General features: G+C 44.5%; 1 protein-coding gene across 1 annotated transcript; it reads right to left on the bottom strand.

The window, feature by feature from the left end:
• Positions 1–628: 628 nt before the first annotated feature.
• On the bottom strand, positions 629–15,133 carry LOC131399566 (maestro heat-like repeat-containing protein family member 7). Its single transcript, XM_058533907.1, has 7 exons — positions 15,067–15,133; positions 13,149–13,335; positions 5,503–5,647; positions 4,831–5,105; positions 4,198–4,335; positions 3,988–4,102; positions 629–1,034 (listed from the first exon to the last, which is right to left on the bottom strand). The coding sequence occupies exons 1-7, from the start codon at positions 15,131–15,133 to the stop codon at positions 831–833; spliced, it is 1,131 nt and encodes a 376-aa protein (XP_058389890.1). The 3' UTR covers positions 629–830.
• Between the last annotated feature and the right edge of the window lie 2,046 nt (positions 15,134–17,179).

Below are 17,179 nucleotides of genomic sequence, written 5' to 3'. Positions count from 1 at the left end.
CTCCATTTCACCCCTGCCACATCCTGTAGGCAAGAGGCCAGGAGCAACCAGCTCCCGCAGAACGGTGTCACGGTCAAGCTGGAGGGGCCTTTCGAGATAGCTCTGTCCAGCTCCCTTCTTGTACAGACGTCTAGAGAAGGAAAATGCCCCTCAGAGGCCCTCACCTCCTCAAAGAAGGGTGCCAGCGTGAACGCGAGCTGCACCAGGAACGAGGAGGAGCTCTTCCAGGCGAGGTGCTCGACGAGACACCTCAGCACCAGGAAGGCCTCCATCACGACGTCGGCGTCCGAGGAGTAGCAGCAGTTCAGCACGTAGGGCTCGAGGATGCGGAGCTGTTGCACCTGTGGAGCCAGAGCTGCTCAGGACAGGAGGACTCCTGCTCGTCAGCGACTCTCCTTTCACCTCAATCTGATCCCACGGATGAGAGCGGTGGTCACACACTCTCCCACGTCCCCATCCCAGAACTGGGACTGGGCCACGAAACAGGAGGCAGGCAGAGTGAGCTGCCCAAGAGGGCGTTGAGGCAGGTGCCTTCTGTCCTCGTGGGAAAAAGGGAGGAGACTCCTCCTTCCACTGCCCCCATAAATTCCCGTCTCCATGGCCTTCATCATCCCTGGTGATGATCCCAATCTCCAGGAGACCTGGCTGGTCTGGGATCCTGGCATTGGCTTGGCCTGTTCTCTGAAATGGCCCTCCTCTTTCCTTCCCTGGGAGGGAAAAAGCACTAATGGCTCCAGCCCCTCATCCCTGGCTTCACGAGGATGTGCTGTCTAATCCTGAGAGTGTGTCCCACCCTGTCTTTAACTGGACACATGGGCATCCAGATCTCTCTATTCCTTCCCCGAGTGACGACATCTCTTGAGAGCACGCCCTCGGCCCCTGCCCCATTTCACCATGTTCCCGTGCTTTGCGAAGATCTCCACCACACGCAGCAACAGCTTCACCGTGGCTGGCTCCTCAAACTGGAACCAGTTTGCCAGGACGTGGACAGTGACTTCATCCACTGTGGCTGCCACATTGGGGCACCGGAGCAGCTGGTGAAAGGAGACCAAGAAAGACTGAAACGATGAGCAAGGAGAAAAACATCCTCAATGACTTCGAATCTAGGTTCCTACTCATGAGTAAAGAAATGTTCTTAAAGATTTGGAAGAACCAGCCAAGGAGCCAAAGCTTAGTTGAAGTGTAACTTCACCCCCTGTCATTCCAGAAGTCATTCATTCACTCTGCAAGTCTTCCTCAGGCATCTTTGATATGGGGAGTCGTGGGGGATAAAAGTAAGAAATGCACCCAGCTATACAGATACAGCGATAGACCTGTGTATGATTATTTGAGCATGGAGAAAATATGGAAGTGCACACATTTGGCTGCTTGCTTATGATAGCTGGGAGATGAAGAGGTAGGGTGTAAGCCTGATTTAATAGGAGGGAGAAGGCAAAACGGGAAAGGAAAAAAAAGGCTATAATAGAAAAAAATAGCATGCATAACTTCATTTGTATATTTATGTAAAATTATGTATATATATGTCATGTAAAAAGACAAAAGCTAATCAGACACATTTAAACTAGAGGAACTTGGTTTTGTGTGTATGCATGCATGCACGCACGATGGATGTGTATCTGCGTTTATTTGTGAGGCCCTAATGGCAAGGAAGTCTTCACGGACTGTCCAGCAGATTCCGCCTGCCTTTGATTGACAGCCAGGCAGACCTACCTAATTTACTGACTAGCTGAGCAAGTTTCTTAAATTTTCTGAGCTTCAATTTCCTCCTCTACAAAACAGAGGTAACACCACCTTTTTCTCAGAGTTACAATGAGAATTAAAATAACTGAGCTCCCCTGTTCCTTGAGGACCCTAAAGAAAAGCACACAGCCCTGTCTGTTTTAAATATTTGTTTCTACTTGTGATCGGGAAATGGATGAGGACAGCACAACAACACACAGAGATGCTGCACTGGGCTGGGAGATACCCGAGAGCTTTCCCGGTCGCGGTTTCTTGTTCACAGATCTTGATCCACTTTCTCAGCTGGCACCTAAAGCCCCATTGGTTTTCCACTTTATAACTGACTGGGTCTCCTTTTAGTTGCTGAGGGTGAGGTTCGCCCATCTCCCTACGAGGTGGGGGTCCCAGCCTTCTCCAAGCACGCCCACCTCTCCCTTTGCCGGAAAATCCAATCAGGGTGGCAGGTGAATGAACATCCATGCACATGTCCACATGTCTCCATTGGGTATTATGTATTTGGAGGGACTTCTAGAGTGGTTCCCAATATTCTCAGTATTTCTAGAATACTACAGCTCTAAACATGGGAACTTCTAAAACAAACCAATGCCTGGACTCCATCTGAGACCAACTCAACAGACTATCTAGGCAGGGAGAGGGGAGAGGGAGTGAGGCGGTGGGTTGGCATTAGCATTTGTAAAAGCTCCCCAGAGGGTCCTAACATGCAGCCAGAGTCCAGAACTGCTGCTCTAAGGAGAGTGACATCCACCTCACAGTGTCCTTGCCCACCCAGGCTTGTACCTCTACTGTTTCTCAAAGCTGGGTCCAGGGACTACCCTTACTACAACCACCACAGGAGTATTTATAGAAAATGAAGACTTTTGGGCCTGACCCCAGAGTCACTGAATCCAAGTCTCTGGATTCAGGGCCCAGGAATCTGCATTGAAGCCACTTCCCCAGTGATACGAGGTACACTAATGCCTGGGCACCCACTGAGCCAGGGCATCCCCTCCATTCAGGGCTCTGCATTCTACGTGTCCACGTCCCCACATCCTTAGCAGGGGATCTGCCGACACGACACACAGCCTTGAATGCATGTGCCAGCACCCACAGGCCAACATGCACGTATCAGCGCACGGCAGTGGGCCCCTTCCACCCGGACACCAATGCCCTGTCACCTACATAAGGGCACACTGTGACATGCTAGGATAACATCTGCTTATAGTCTAGCGCTAGCACCATATTCACTCCTATCTCTGTTATGTTCAAAAGTAATCCAGCTTTGGTAAAAAAAAAAAATCAGGAGGCTTGAATTTTGGAAGGAGCCCATGCAAAGCTGTGGCGAGCCCAGAACCCCAACCCTCCACACATGGCGGCAGACGCACAAATCGGTGCCACTGTACTGGAAGCAATTTGACCTTAGGATCAAAAGGCATAGAAGACATTCATATTTTTTGAACCAATACTTCCACGTATATTCAATATTTAAGAAAATAATCTGGAATATGGGCAAAGTCTTCTGCACAGAGATGTTCATTACCGTGTTATCTATCATAGTGTAAAATTAGAAACAAAATGTCCAATAAATGATAGAACATCTTTGCAATGAAATATTACATTGCCATTAAAACTTAAGTTTACAAAAAAACATGTAATGACATAAGAAGATGCTTGAAGAGAGCAGGATACAGAAAATTAGAGATTGATTTTAACTACGATAAACACACACGCACACACATGTCCAGTCAGGCCAAACCTAAAAGTGATTCCCTCTGGGTATCACAATGATTAATGGTTTTATAATTTTTAATTAATTTCATTAAATTTAAATATATACAATTTAATTTATTAAACTTCCATTTAAATTAATTTAATTTTTAATTTTTAGAATTTTTTAAATTCTTTTCCATATTTTCTAAGTTTTCTACACCTTTTTTCTGGCAGGTGGCTGAAATATGTTGAGTCAATCAGTGGTACTGAGCAAAGAGTAATTGTAAAAGGTAGCTGAAGGCTGAGGCTGAAGGAAAGAGCTGTGTGGTTCCATGAGGTCAGGGCAGAGTCGGACTGCCTGGAGATTCCCGGAGGAATCACATCAGGTAACATAACCAAGTGTCATTAGCAATGTCCCCCAGCTCTTCTGGGAGGCAGCAAGTGACGGTCGCTCAGGCCACCCCTCCCCAGCGGCCTTCCCTGGAGCTGTCCGTTGGGTACGGCTGCCTTCCTTCCAGAGGGACCACCGCACCCACCCTCCTCCCACCAAGAACCACTCACCTCGGTCAGGACCCCCAGGGCTGTCAAGTGATTCGTGTGGTCCAGCTCCTGGAGAATCCTGACAGTAAGGCTGAAGACGGGGCAGTTGTGCCAACAGTTCTTGACGACCATGGCCCTGCCGAGGAGAGCACAGCTCAGGGTCAGGCCTGGGCTGCAGGGGAGGACTACCAGGATGGGGGGGCTCCGGCCAGGGACAGGGCACAGGCTCACCTGGCCAGCAGAGTGACTCCTTCGTAGTATGTTTCAGGACTGGTGAGCAGCTCCCAGCCCCCAAGTTTCTGGACATAAGACACGTGATCCCCATACCCAGTACTTCTCATCAAGGTCTTCAGGGCCTCCACAGTGGAACTGGGAAAAGGCAGAGAGCAGACAGGAAGTCATCCCCTCTCCCTCACCTGAGACCTGACTATCCACCCAAACCTCTCTCAGAGTCATGAACTCCTGGTGGTGGGACAGCCCTTAGAGACCCAGGCTGACATTTGACAAATGAGGCCAAGAGAGATGTGGCGTCCCTGAGGTGACGCAGGAAGCCGCAGAAGGATGGGGGATGGAATCCAGGTGAGTGGACTCAGGTATTGTTTTATCTACTCTACTGATTTCTCTTTAGTACAGAATCTTGCATCAGCCTAGGAAGCGAGAATTACAGAAAGAGTCTTGTCTAAAATGTCCAGGAAGACTTGTTGAAATGACGGCGGGCAACACACTCACTGCTCCAGCAGGAGGTTGAGAAGGGTGTTCGGAACCCACAGGCTAGGACTCGGTCCAGCAGGTGGCAGGGAATAACTAGATATGGGTGCAGAGTGGGTGGGCCTGGAGCACAGTCACTACCAGAGGCCAAAGTACCTTACAGGGTCCACCGATTCCATCACGTGCTGCTGATCCGGGATCATCTCAGCATCCCCCTCAACCACGAGAAAGGAGACCTGGAACAGCAGGGCCATCAACAGGGAGGGGAAGAAGGTCTGTACCTCTATCCGCCGACTGGGTTCCAGCAGGAGCTGGTGGATGGCCCTGGTGGCCTGCGGGCGGGGAGGAGAAGGGGGCATCACCATCTTCATCTTCAACTCGCGGGTCCCGTCACCAGGAAATCTCTGCCCACAGCCAATCACCATGGCGGGCTGGCCCAGAAAAACCCATGCTGCTCGAGCAAGTGAAGACTAAATTAGGGTGAGCCAGGAGAAAAAAGGGCAATTTCTAGAACATTATTATTTGAAAATGCTCTTATCATCGTGGTGGTTGTTTTATTCTCTCACATCCTTGAGAGCTGAGGAGGAACTGGGGGTGTTTGTCTTACTTCTAAGCTCACCCAGGGAGAACCAGAAGCCCATTCTTCTGTCTCCCTCCAAGACAGAGTCAACTGGAAAACCCTCCTTGCAACCCCACCCCAAGACTCTGCCATCAGAATGTTCAACCCAACACTGATGTGTAAAAGGCAGAGGCCCCAAGAGCTCAGGACAGCCCAGGACAGGTGCCAGGGGGTCCCCCGCCCAGCCCCAGCCCCAGCCCCCTCCATACAATCAACGGAGAGATCTCTGTCCTGCGGCTGGGCTCCCGGCCCCTCGATTTCTGGTGTGGAGCCAGCCTGTGCAGCAGATAGTCCATGATCACCTCGTAGCCTTTGGGGAACGAGGCCAGGATTTCCCAGGGCTTGCGGATCCCTCTGCAGAGAAAGAACCCCACAGCAGGGTCACGCTCCACGGGCCCCCCCCCCCGTGCTGCCAGGGGGAGGGGCTCTGGGCTCCTCTGCCCAGTGCTCCGGCTCCCTCTCCTCTTTCTATTCCTTGTCTCTCTCTTTCTCGCTTTTGATCCCTCTCATGGTTTCATCACCTCCAGACGTCCCTGTCCTCTGTCATCTCACACATAGTGACCCTGAAAACCCTGGCCCATGGACCTGAGAGGAGAAAGTATCTGAGGCCAAAGGTTTTTGGCCAGACCTCAATGATTCAGTTCAGTCAGAAGAGCCTCCTTGTGGTTCCCCTCTGTGGTGCTGTCCAGGCTCCTGTTACCTCCCAGCCCCCGACCTCTGCTTGGTGCCCCCACCGGCCCCCGCCGGCCCAGAGACACAGGGTGAGCTCACAGCTCTCTAGCCCAGGTCTGACGACTCCCGAATGCCTCCCAGCTTTGCCCACACGCGGGGCCCTTTCTCCTCTGTCCGTTTACTAACGACTCTCCCTTTGCCTGGAACACCCCCTACTCATCTTTATCCGATAAAACCACACTCAGGAAAAAGTATACTTCTGAAAGTTATTTTCTACAAATAACATAATACGATTTTAGGAAAATCCACTTAGTGTCCTCAACAAATCATGGCCTTTTTGAAACAGGAAGCAAGAGAGTGGTAGGGGAATGAAGGAGAGATAAAAGGTGCGGAGGAAGACTTTCCCTGCTGGCAACACTGACCCGGGTGCTCCAGAGACAAACACAAAGAGAAGCATTTAAAAGAATCCAAAGAGGAAAAGAGCGGGTATTCAGCAAAACAACGGCAATTAGACTGCTGGCCAACTTCTCAACAGCAACAGTGGGAAGCAGAAGATAAGAGGATAAACTCTCCAAAGGTCGAACAAAGATAAAGGTCACCCTATGAGTTTCCCAACAAATCTATATTTTAACAGAGATTTGCTTTATTTACAGATAAATAAAAAGAGAGAGTTTAATCAACAGATTCTCACTAAAGGATAAACTCCTAAAGGACATACTTCAAGAAAAAAGAAAAATAATTTCAGAAGGAAAGTTTGAGATGTAAGAAGGGATGGTGAGCAAATAAGATGGTAAATATTCCTGTAAATCTAAACACAATGTTGGCGCAAGACTGCTCATAACATTCCTGATAATAGCAAAAACTGCAAACAAGTAGCCATTGACAAAAGAATGGAAGAGACAAACTATGGGATGATCACACAATGGAATATTATAAAATAATTAAAATGGTTGATTTCCAGCTAGAATTACAAGATGGATGAAACTTAGCAACATAATATGAAGAATTTGACAGATTAAATAAATACAACATAAATTCAGCTAGGGAGGACTTACTAACACAATTAACAAGCCTGATTTAACAGATAATTTTGCAAGTAACAAACAGAGAATACAAATGTATTTCAAATATCCATTTAACACATAGTAAAATTGATAACTGTAATCTTCCAAGGCCGTACACACTCACACACATACACGTAAATCTCCATGCATTCTAGAAAGGAGAAGACTTTTAGGTCATATTCTCCAATTACCACTGAATAAAACTAGAAAAAGATGACCAAACTATCTAACCACTTGGAAATTAAAAGGTTAAAGAAAGAAAACTGTATAAATCTATATAAATATATTGTTCGGAGCTGTAAAGGCATTTGGTAAAATTCAAAGTCTATTTCTAATTTTTTAAAAAAACTCAGCAAATATAGAAAGAAACTTCCTTACCAGGATAAAGTGTATTTATTAGAAATTAACAGCAGGCAATCTCAATTTCCCTATTAAGAAATGATGCACTGTCAGTGCTGTGCTGGCCAAGACAGAGCAAGCCCACTCCAGTCTGTGTCTTCCACTAATTAACACTAAAAACACTGGTCAAGTACAAAAAGCAACTATTTGAAGATTCTGAAAATTAATAATAGGAGGTGGAATGGGGGAGGGAAGCCAAAATTTGAACTCACCTTAACTAGGTGAGTTTCTCAGATTTCTTTCTCTTTTTATCTCCCAATTTTGACCTGAAGGCGGCCCAGTGCTGAATTAGGCAGCAAGCACAGGTAACAAAATCTGAGTAAAACCCTGTCATTTTGGCACCCTATTACCTGTGACCCTATGAGAGTTGGGGTGGAATCTTTGTTTCTTTTCTTTCCTTGTCTTTCTTCTCTCCCAACCCTGTCCTGAGGATAGCTCCAGTTGCAAAGCCGCATGGGGAATTCGAGGTGGCAGCAGCAATAACACAGGGGACTGATGACCCAAAGAGTGCATTTGGAGGAGGGGAAATCCCTCTTTTTTTTCTCTCTCTTTCTTTTTTCTCACTTCACTGCCCTAAAGGCAGACCCAGTTGTGCAGTTGTATTGGCACCAGCAGTAAAACTCTGAGAGAAAGCCCAGCTTTCCAGACAGAGGACCTGGAAAAGGGGTCCCTGGGAGCCAGAAAGTAGGGAAAATCTCAAAGAGAAGAGAGCTAGAGAAAGGAATCCCCCAATTCTGTATAGGAGCCAACACATAAGTCCTGGGATCACTCCAGCACTGCACGTACACAAGATAGACCCAAATAACCCCTGAGAAGCACAGGTGCAGGAGAGACTGAAAGCAGCATAGCAAAAACTTAAAAAACCAACAGACACTGAAATTACATCCAACAGAAGCTGAGACAGACTTGCAGTCTGAGCCATACACCAGGTTGATTTTCTGCTTAAAAAAAAATCAATATTGTCTGGAAGAATTTAACAGGATGAAGAGTCTCACAGTTTCATATTCAAAATGTCCAGACTACAATCCAAATTTACTCAACATACAAAGAACCAAGAAAATGTGATCAGTTCTCGAGGGAAAAGATAATCAACAGATGCCAATCCGGAGATGGCCCAGATGTTGGAATGAGCAGTCGTAGACCTGTTTTTCCAGATAAAGACTTTATGTAGACATTTTAAACACACTCCATGAGGTAAAGATGAACACTCTTGAGATGAAAGAGAAGATAGATGTTCTCAGCAAAGAAATAAAAGTTAAAAAAAAGAAAGCCAAATGGAAATTTTAGAATTAAAAAAAAACAATATCTGAAACAAAAATTCACTGGCTGGGATCAACAGAAAAATGGAGATGATAGAGGCAAGAGTTTGTGAACTTGTAGATATATCAATAAAAATTATACAATCTGAAAACAAAGAAATTAGAAAAAAATTAACACAGCTTCAGAGACTTGTGAGACACCATCAAAAAGTCTAACATTCATGTCATTGGAATCTCATAAGGTGAGGAGGATATTGGTGAAGAAAAAGTAAATGAAGAAGTAATGGCCTAAAACTATCCATATTTGGTGAGAGACATACATTAACAGATTCAAGAAGTTTGGTGAAGCTCAAACAGGATAAACTTGAAGAAACCATGACACATCATAATCAAACTTCTGAAAACCAAGATAAAGAAAATAATCTTGAAAGCAGCCAGGAAAAAACAACACATTGCATATAGGAAATAATGTCTGAATTACTGCAGATTCTCATCAGAAACCATACAGTCCAGAAGACAATGGAATAACATATTTAAAGTGATAAAAGAAAAGAACCACCAACCTAGAATTCTATACCCAGTGTAAAGATTCTTTAGAAATGAAGGTAACATAAAGACATTCTCAGATGAAAGAAAACTAAAAGAATTTGTCACCTGCAGACCTGCTATAAGTGAAACACTAAAGGATGTTTTCCAAACTGAAGAGAAATTTTATCAGAGAGAAACTTGGAACTTCAATAGTGAATAAAAAGCAACAGGAATGGTAAATAATTGAGTAAATGTAACAGACTTTTTCTCTCTTCTTAAGTTTAAAAATTATAACATTTTCTGGAGGCATTTCTTCTATGTGTGTAGATGTAATACATACAACTATAACCTAAAGTAGAGAAGGTAAAAGAAGCTATATGTTGAAAGCTTCTACATTTTCTTGAAGTTGTAAAATATCTCTAAAATAACTCTAAGAAGACTATGAAAATTTATATGTAAATCTCTAAGAATCCACTAAAAATTGATACAGTCAAAATCCAATGGCTAAATTAAAACTGGAACATACCTTTCAAACAATCCAAAAGAATGAAGGAAAGGGGGAACATTTGGGAAAAAAAGAAACAGAGAGGACAAACAGAAAACAAATCATAAAATGGTAGACAAATCCAACCACATTATTAATTACATTAAATGTAAATGGTCTAAACATACCAACTAAAAGGTAAAGATTGTCAAATTGGATAAAAATACAAGACCCAACTATATATATGCTGTGTACAAGAAATTCATTTTAAATCTATTGATATACACTAGTTAAAAATTGAAGAATGGGGCCGGCCCCGTGGCTTAGCGGTTAAGTGCACGTGCTCTGCTACTGGTGGCCCGGGTTCAGATGACGGGCGCGCACCAAAGCACCGCTTCTCTGGCCATGTTGAGGCCGCGTCCTACGTACAGCAACTAGAAGGATGTGCAACTAGGACATACAACTATCTACTGGGGCTTTGGGGAAAAAACAAAAAAAAGGAGGAAGATTGGCAATAGATGTTAGCTCAGAGCCAGTCTTCCTCAGCAAAAAAAGAGGAGGATTAGCATGGATGTTAGCTCAAGGCTGATCTTCCTCACACACACACAAAGAAAATTGAAGAATGGAAAAAGATATACCATGCAAACACAAATCAAACGAAAGAAAAAGTAGCCATATTAATATTAGACAAAGTAATTTTAGGACAGGGATATTACCAGGTATGAAGAGGGACATTAACTAATGATAAAAGAGTCAACTCACTGAGAAGATGTAGCAATCCTAAATGTGTACAGTATACATCTAACAAAATACATAAAGCAAGAAGTGGTAGAACTGAAGAAATAAATAGACAAATCCATAATTGTGCTTGGAGACATCAACACTCCTCTCTCAGTAATTGATAGACTAAGTAGACAGAAAATCAGTAAGGATATGGGAGTCTTGAACAATCCTATCAACCATCTTGACCTAATTTATAGAACACTCCATCCAAGAATAGCAGAATACATATTCTTTTCAGACACATATGGAACATTCACCAACATATACCACATTCTGGGCCATAAAACCAACCTTAACAAACTTTAAAGCATAGAAATTATACAGAGTATGTTATCTGGCCATAACAGACTGCAACTAGAAATCAGCAGCAGAAAGATATACGGAAAATCATCAAATATTTTGGAAATTAAACCACACTTCAAAATAATTCATGGGTTAGAGAGAAAGTCTTAAGAGAAATTAGAAAATATTTTTGAACTGAATGAGAATGAAAATACAACATATCAAAATTTGTTGGATGCAGCTAAAGCTAGAGTTAGAGGGAAATTCATAGCACTAAAATGCTTATTTTAAAAAAGAAGAAAGTTCTCAAATCAGTAATATACATTTATACCTTAAGAAACTACAACAAGATGAGCAAATTAAACTCAAAGCAAGCAGAAAAAAGGAAATAATCAAGGTAAAAACAGAAATAAATGAAATGGAAACAGAAAACCAATAGAGGAAAAAAATCAATAGAAGCTGATTCTTAGAAAAGATCGATAACATTAACAAACTGCTAGCCAGACTGACCAAGAAACAGAGAGAGAAGATACAAATTACCAATATCAGTAATGAAAGATGGGAAATCACTACAGACATTAAAAGATAATAAAGGAATACTATGACCTATTCCTTGACCATAAATATGATCATGTCAATGAAATGGACCAATTTCTTGAAACACACAAACTAACCACACTTGCTGAAGAGGAAATAGACACAAACACAGTCAACTGATTTTTGATAAAGGTGCAAAGGCAATTCAATGGAGAAAGTTTAGTCTGTTTAACAAATGGTGCTAGAACAATCAGACATCTATATACAACAAGCTGAATCATTCCTCATACCTCATAAAAATTAACTAAAAATGAATCATAAATCTAAATAGAAAACATAAAAGTATAAAATTCCTAGAAGAAAACATGAGAGAAAATCTGTGACCTTAAACACAATTCATGAGAGAAAAAAAGATAAATTGGACTTCATCAAATTAAAAACTTTTGCTCTACAAGACACTTTTAAGAGAATGAAAGATAATCCCATTACAAAATGGGAGAAATATTTGAAAATATTCTATCTGACAAAAGACTTGTATTCAGAATATATAAAGAACTCTCAAAATTTAGCAATAAGAAAACAAACAACCCAATTAAGAATTGGGTAAAAGATTTGGACATTTGACCAAAGAAGATATATGGATGGCAAATAAATACATGAAATAATGCTCAATATCATTAGTTGTGATTAAATTAGGAAAACGCAAACTAAAACCACAATGAGATGCCACTACACACTTGTTAGAATGGCTAATTTTTTTTAAAGACAGTACCAGGTGTGGACATGGATGTGAGCTACCGGAACTTTCATATGTTGTTGGTAGGAATAGAATGCTACAGCCACTGTGGAAAATTCTTTTAAAGTTAACATATACCCCACATACTGCCCAGCAATCCAATCCCTAGGAATTTATCCAGGAAAAATGAAAGCTAATGTTTACACAAAAACCTATACACAAATGTTTATAGCAGCATGATTCATAATTACCAAAAATTGGAAACAACCCAGAAGGTGAATGCATAAACAAACTGTGGTACATGTACACAATGGGATAGTCTTCAGCAAGGAAAGGAATGAACTGTTGATACACGCAACACCTGGATGAATCGCAAATGCATGACGCTAAGTGAAAGATGTCAGACTCCAAAGTCTTTGTACTGTGTGAGTCTATTCATATGACATTCTGGGAAAGTCCATACAAACTACAAGGGCAGAGAACAGATCAGTGGCTACCAGGGTTGGGGTCAGGGGAGGAGTTGACTGCAGAAGGCAGCACGAGGGAATTTGGGGTGATGGAAATGCTTTGTGTCTTGACTGTGGTGGTGATGATTACGACCACATGTTTGAGAAAACTTGTAGGACATGCAGCAAAAGGGTGAATTTTACTGCATATAATTAAAAAATAAAAAAGTTTCAAAAAGGAAATTATAGCATAGTACCTCCATGCAATACAACATTAGGCAGCCATTAAAATTATGTTTACAAAAGGGTTTGAACTTGGGAAAATGCTATCATAAAATGTTAAATGAAAAAATATGCAAATTGGTATATACAGCATGAGATTGTATATCCATTTCTAAAAACCATTCTTAAAAGGTAGACAAATTATAAATTATACCTATGCGAGAACAGAGGTTGCCTTTGGGTGGGATTTAATTTTTTTTTTTTCTTTTTCAAAATTTTACACACTTTCTAAATTTTCTATGATAAGCCCATGTTACTTTTACAATCACCTCGCCCCCAATAGGTAAGGGACTTACACGTATTAAAAAGCGGGTACATTTAAGAACAAGTAAATTAAAAGACTGCTGGGGGCTTGTCAGTCGGGAATTGACGGAGCCGCCTACCTTGCTGAGTGATCCTCCATCTTAAACAGCGTCAGGATGACTTCGTCAGTGTAGGTCTGGGCCAGCAGGTGAAGGATTTCCTTTATGGTGGCTTGGGCGGTGGCTTCAGTGACGCTGTTCATATTGTGGTAAATGTACTGGATGATCTCCGGCACCTGAAGTGGGGGAAGGAAGAGCAGGGTTCTTTCTGGACCCTCAACACCAGCACATCAGGAGTCGCATAACTAGGCACTGTGTAAAGTGTGGGGCCGCACACGGATGAGTACTGGGATGTGCAGACCAAAGTCTGTCCTTGCATCTTGCCCTGGTCAGGCCACACCTGCACTGCTGGGGGCAGTCCTGTCCCCATATTTTAAGAGGGACAAAATAGAGAGCAGCCAGGAAGGATGAGTAGAGCCAGGCCTGGAAACCAGGCTGTGGAGAAGGACGCAAGAGTCTGGGGCTGAGTGACTTGGAGACGGGAGGAGAGGAGCCACAAAGACGATCATGGTGGGGGGGAGTCTAATGTTCGGTGTTGGCCAGCCATGTGGACCAGAGGCAGTGTGGCCGCACTGCTGGCCTTGAATCTCACCTCGATCCTTACCAGCTGTGTGACCCTGCGCAAGTTTCTCATCCTCTGTGTGCTTTCTTTCCTCACATAGAACACGAGAACGAGTTCACCCACCTCAACGGCTCTGAGTTAATATGTCTAAATTGGTTGGAACCCTGTCTGGCACATAAAAGGTGCTCAACAAACTTCAGCTATTAAAGCTCATAAGCTTCTTGAGCCTTTTCCTCATTTCTAAAAAGAAAACAATTACTTCCTCGCAGACCTATTGTATGAATTAAATAAAATAACAGGTCACTAAAGCTAACACCACGTGTGGCACCTGGTATTAGTAAAGTCTGAATATTAATTGAATTCTGCATAACCCAGGAAGCAGCTTGGGTCAGGGACTGGAAACTGGGGATGCAGATCTCAGCTCACTATAAGGTAGAACTTTCTAGTAATGAAAGTGGTTCACGAATAAAGATGGGCCATGGTGTAAGGTGGTGAGCGGCCCAGTAGTGCTTTCAGCAGAGCCTGGCTGCCCAAGGGTCGGGATGCTCCAGAACGGGTGACAAGCATCGAGTATGAGGTTGGAGTGGTTGACCTCGGGGTAACCTTCAAGTCTCAGAGCTCACTCATAGTCTGCTCTGAGGTTCAGGCGGCTCTCCAGGGCAGAGAGTGGAAAGGGTAAGACCCAGGAACTGCTAATGGGGGCTTTTGTGGAGGTGCCATGAGCGAGGGAGAGGAAAGTATTAACCCATTAAATAAGAGTGAATCCATTGGTCCATGAGATCTTTACAAATAAAAAGGACAAAGATAAACTATGCTGTCTTAATTTTACCAGTCCCACCTCTGACGAAAGTCTCTGTATTTTGTCTCTTATTCATGTCAGTGTCTCATAAGTTCATATATATATATGATATATACAGATATAGATGATACATGGATAGACAGACAGACAGACAGATAGATAGATAGATAGACAGGTAGACAGGTAGGTAGGTAGATAGATAGACACACAGGTAGATGGATGGACACACCTCTGTCTTGACTGTGCACTCCCCCACCTAAATGAAGACTCAGGCACGCACAGAGTAACATAGTGTCTGGAAGCAGGAGAGATGCTGAGGTCTCTCCGGCTCCTAGGAGCCCATAGTGGTGTCCCGCCATAACTTTGACTCGATTCTTCTTCCCTTCCTGGCGGAGATGGAGGCCAGCTGCTCAGCTTTTCCCAAAGAAGGGCCTTTAGCACAATTGCAAACAACTCCTCATTTAACCGTTTCTCCTCTGGGTTAGCAAAAGGATTGCAATTCCTTAAACCCCAACCAGTATGAGATAAAACAAAACAAGATCCAAAACAGAACAGAAAGGAAGAATCCTTAAATTGACCTTGAACCATGAAGTCCCTCAGGGCTGCTACCTTCCCAATCTCTGGCATAGGGGGCTTCAAGACCATGGTTAACGCCGTGGAAGCTGCATGGGCGCCATGCCTGCTGGCGCTGGCCATGGCCTCCATGGACACAATCATCACATCCGCCCTCTCCTCAGGGGTCAGGTACTTCCTGAAGAACTGAAGAAAGGAGAACAGCAGCTGTCTCTGCATGCCAGCACCCCGCGCTGGGACTGCCCAAGGCCTCTGGACTCCCAAGAGACCAGTCAACCAGGGTCCATGGAGCCAGTCCCTGGCCAGCATCGGGCTAGTCCACGTTGTGAGGCCAAGCTCCAGAGCATCACCAGCTCTGAAGTCCCCAGGTAGGAGCAACACTCCAAACAACACAATACAGACAACAGTGCAAAAGGCATTTCTATTTTGAATTTGGAACACAATTAGGTGATTCTGTTGGAAGTGCGCTCTGATGCTTAGTGAGCTTCCGGCCTTCCAAAGCAAGTAGTGACGCCACGGTCTAAACAAATAGGTCTCATGTCTCTGAATCTACACATCCCAGTAGAGCACATCCACTCAAACAGTATTGAGTCCCAACTCTGTGCCCGGCTCTATTGCTGGGACCTGGGGAAGACCCCCAACATGACATCCAAAGCCTTTGCCCTCAAGGAACTTACCATCAGGTCAAGGCAAGTAAACAGGCAGCTATGGGGCAGTGTGAGAAACACTAGTAATGGACAGAGCAGGGCACTGAAGCTAGACTTGAAAGATTAGAGAAGGCTTCCTGGAAGAAGTACCTCCAAAGTCCACACTTGGAGAAAACGGGGGAAAGAGTTCCAGGCAGAGGGAACAGTGCAAAAGCGAGAAGTGGAGAGGAACTCAGTCTGCTACTGTGTCCGCAAGGGAGACCTGGGCCGGGTGGGAAAGGGGAATCGAGACAAGGTGAGGCGGGAGAGGTGAGGAGGCAGATCATGAAGGGCCTGGTGGGCTTGAGTATAAGAACAATGGGGAGTCGGTGCAACATCTGAAGAGGAATAACACGATGATATTTGTATTTTAGAAATAATTCTGTGACTGGAGGGCAGAAAATGGTGTGACGGGAACATAGCTGCAAGTGGGGCAATCAGCGGGAGGCAAGTGCCCAGGGCAAGGGATGCTGGTGCACTGCATCACGACAGCCATGGTGCGGCTGGAGCACAGTGGACGGATCCAAGAGTGATGTAGGAGGTAGAACGGACACACATGGGATTGAACCGGATGCGGAGAGTGAGGGAGAGGAAAGAGCAAAGGGAGATTCTCAGATTTCTGGCTGGAGTGACTGGAGTTGACTGAGCCTGGGGCCACCACACCTAAGGCAAGTAATACGCCTTTGCCGAATGAATAAAATTAAAGCGGGGCCACAAGTAGAGGTGCGCTGGAACAGCTCGTGGGTGGGGAACCGGGTTGACTATACCTCTATCTTAAAAACTCTCTCAATGACCTCAAACTTCAATCAACTCAAGTGCAGCTAGGAGAATGGGCCTTACCCCTCCAGCCCTCTGGTCCATAAGACCTTGAACTTCGGGGGCATTTCCCTGTGTAGGGATTACTCCTCTGTGGCCCCAGTCAGGCCCTCTATAATCTCTCCTCAGCCCTCTTTCTCCCCTGCCAACGTTCCCATCTGGGCATCCCATACATGCTGGAGAGCAAGGGTTATTACCATTGTGAGATCCTGTATGTTGGCAAACCATTCCCCACGGAAATGCTTCTGCAAATCCTTCAGGATGATCTCTGTCTCCTGTTTCATACCTCCAATCCAAAAACAACAATTAAAGGGCAGGGCCTTAACAGCGACAAGGACACACCCTCCCCCACGGCCCCTCCAAACCGCAGAGACCAACAGGGTTCGATGGGTGGAATAAAGTTTGCCCAACAGAATGGGGAGAGTTCCCTGGCGCCAGGCCAATGGGTGGAGGGAAACTGCGGCTAGGGAGGTGGCCTGGGCCACTAGCAGCCTCTGTTCCTGCACCATGGCAAGCAGACTGTTCCCACCCCACCCCCATGCTAAGCAAACGCCCTTATGGGAAGTATATCCTACTGAACCACAAAAGGCCAAGGTTTCTGAAACTCCCTTTGGGA

Source organism: Diceros bicornis, chromosome 38, assembly GCF_020826845.1.
Source record: "Diceros bicornis minor isolate mBicDic1 chromosome 38, mDicBic1.mat.cur, whole genome shotgun sequence".
Classification (NCBI taxonomy): domain Eukaryota; kingdom Metazoa; phylum Chordata; class Mammalia; order Perissodactyla; family Rhinocerotidae; genus Diceros; species Diceros bicornis.
The sequence above is the reverse complement of the archived record's forward strand: the minus strand, read 5'-3'. Positions and strand labels throughout refer to the sequence as shown.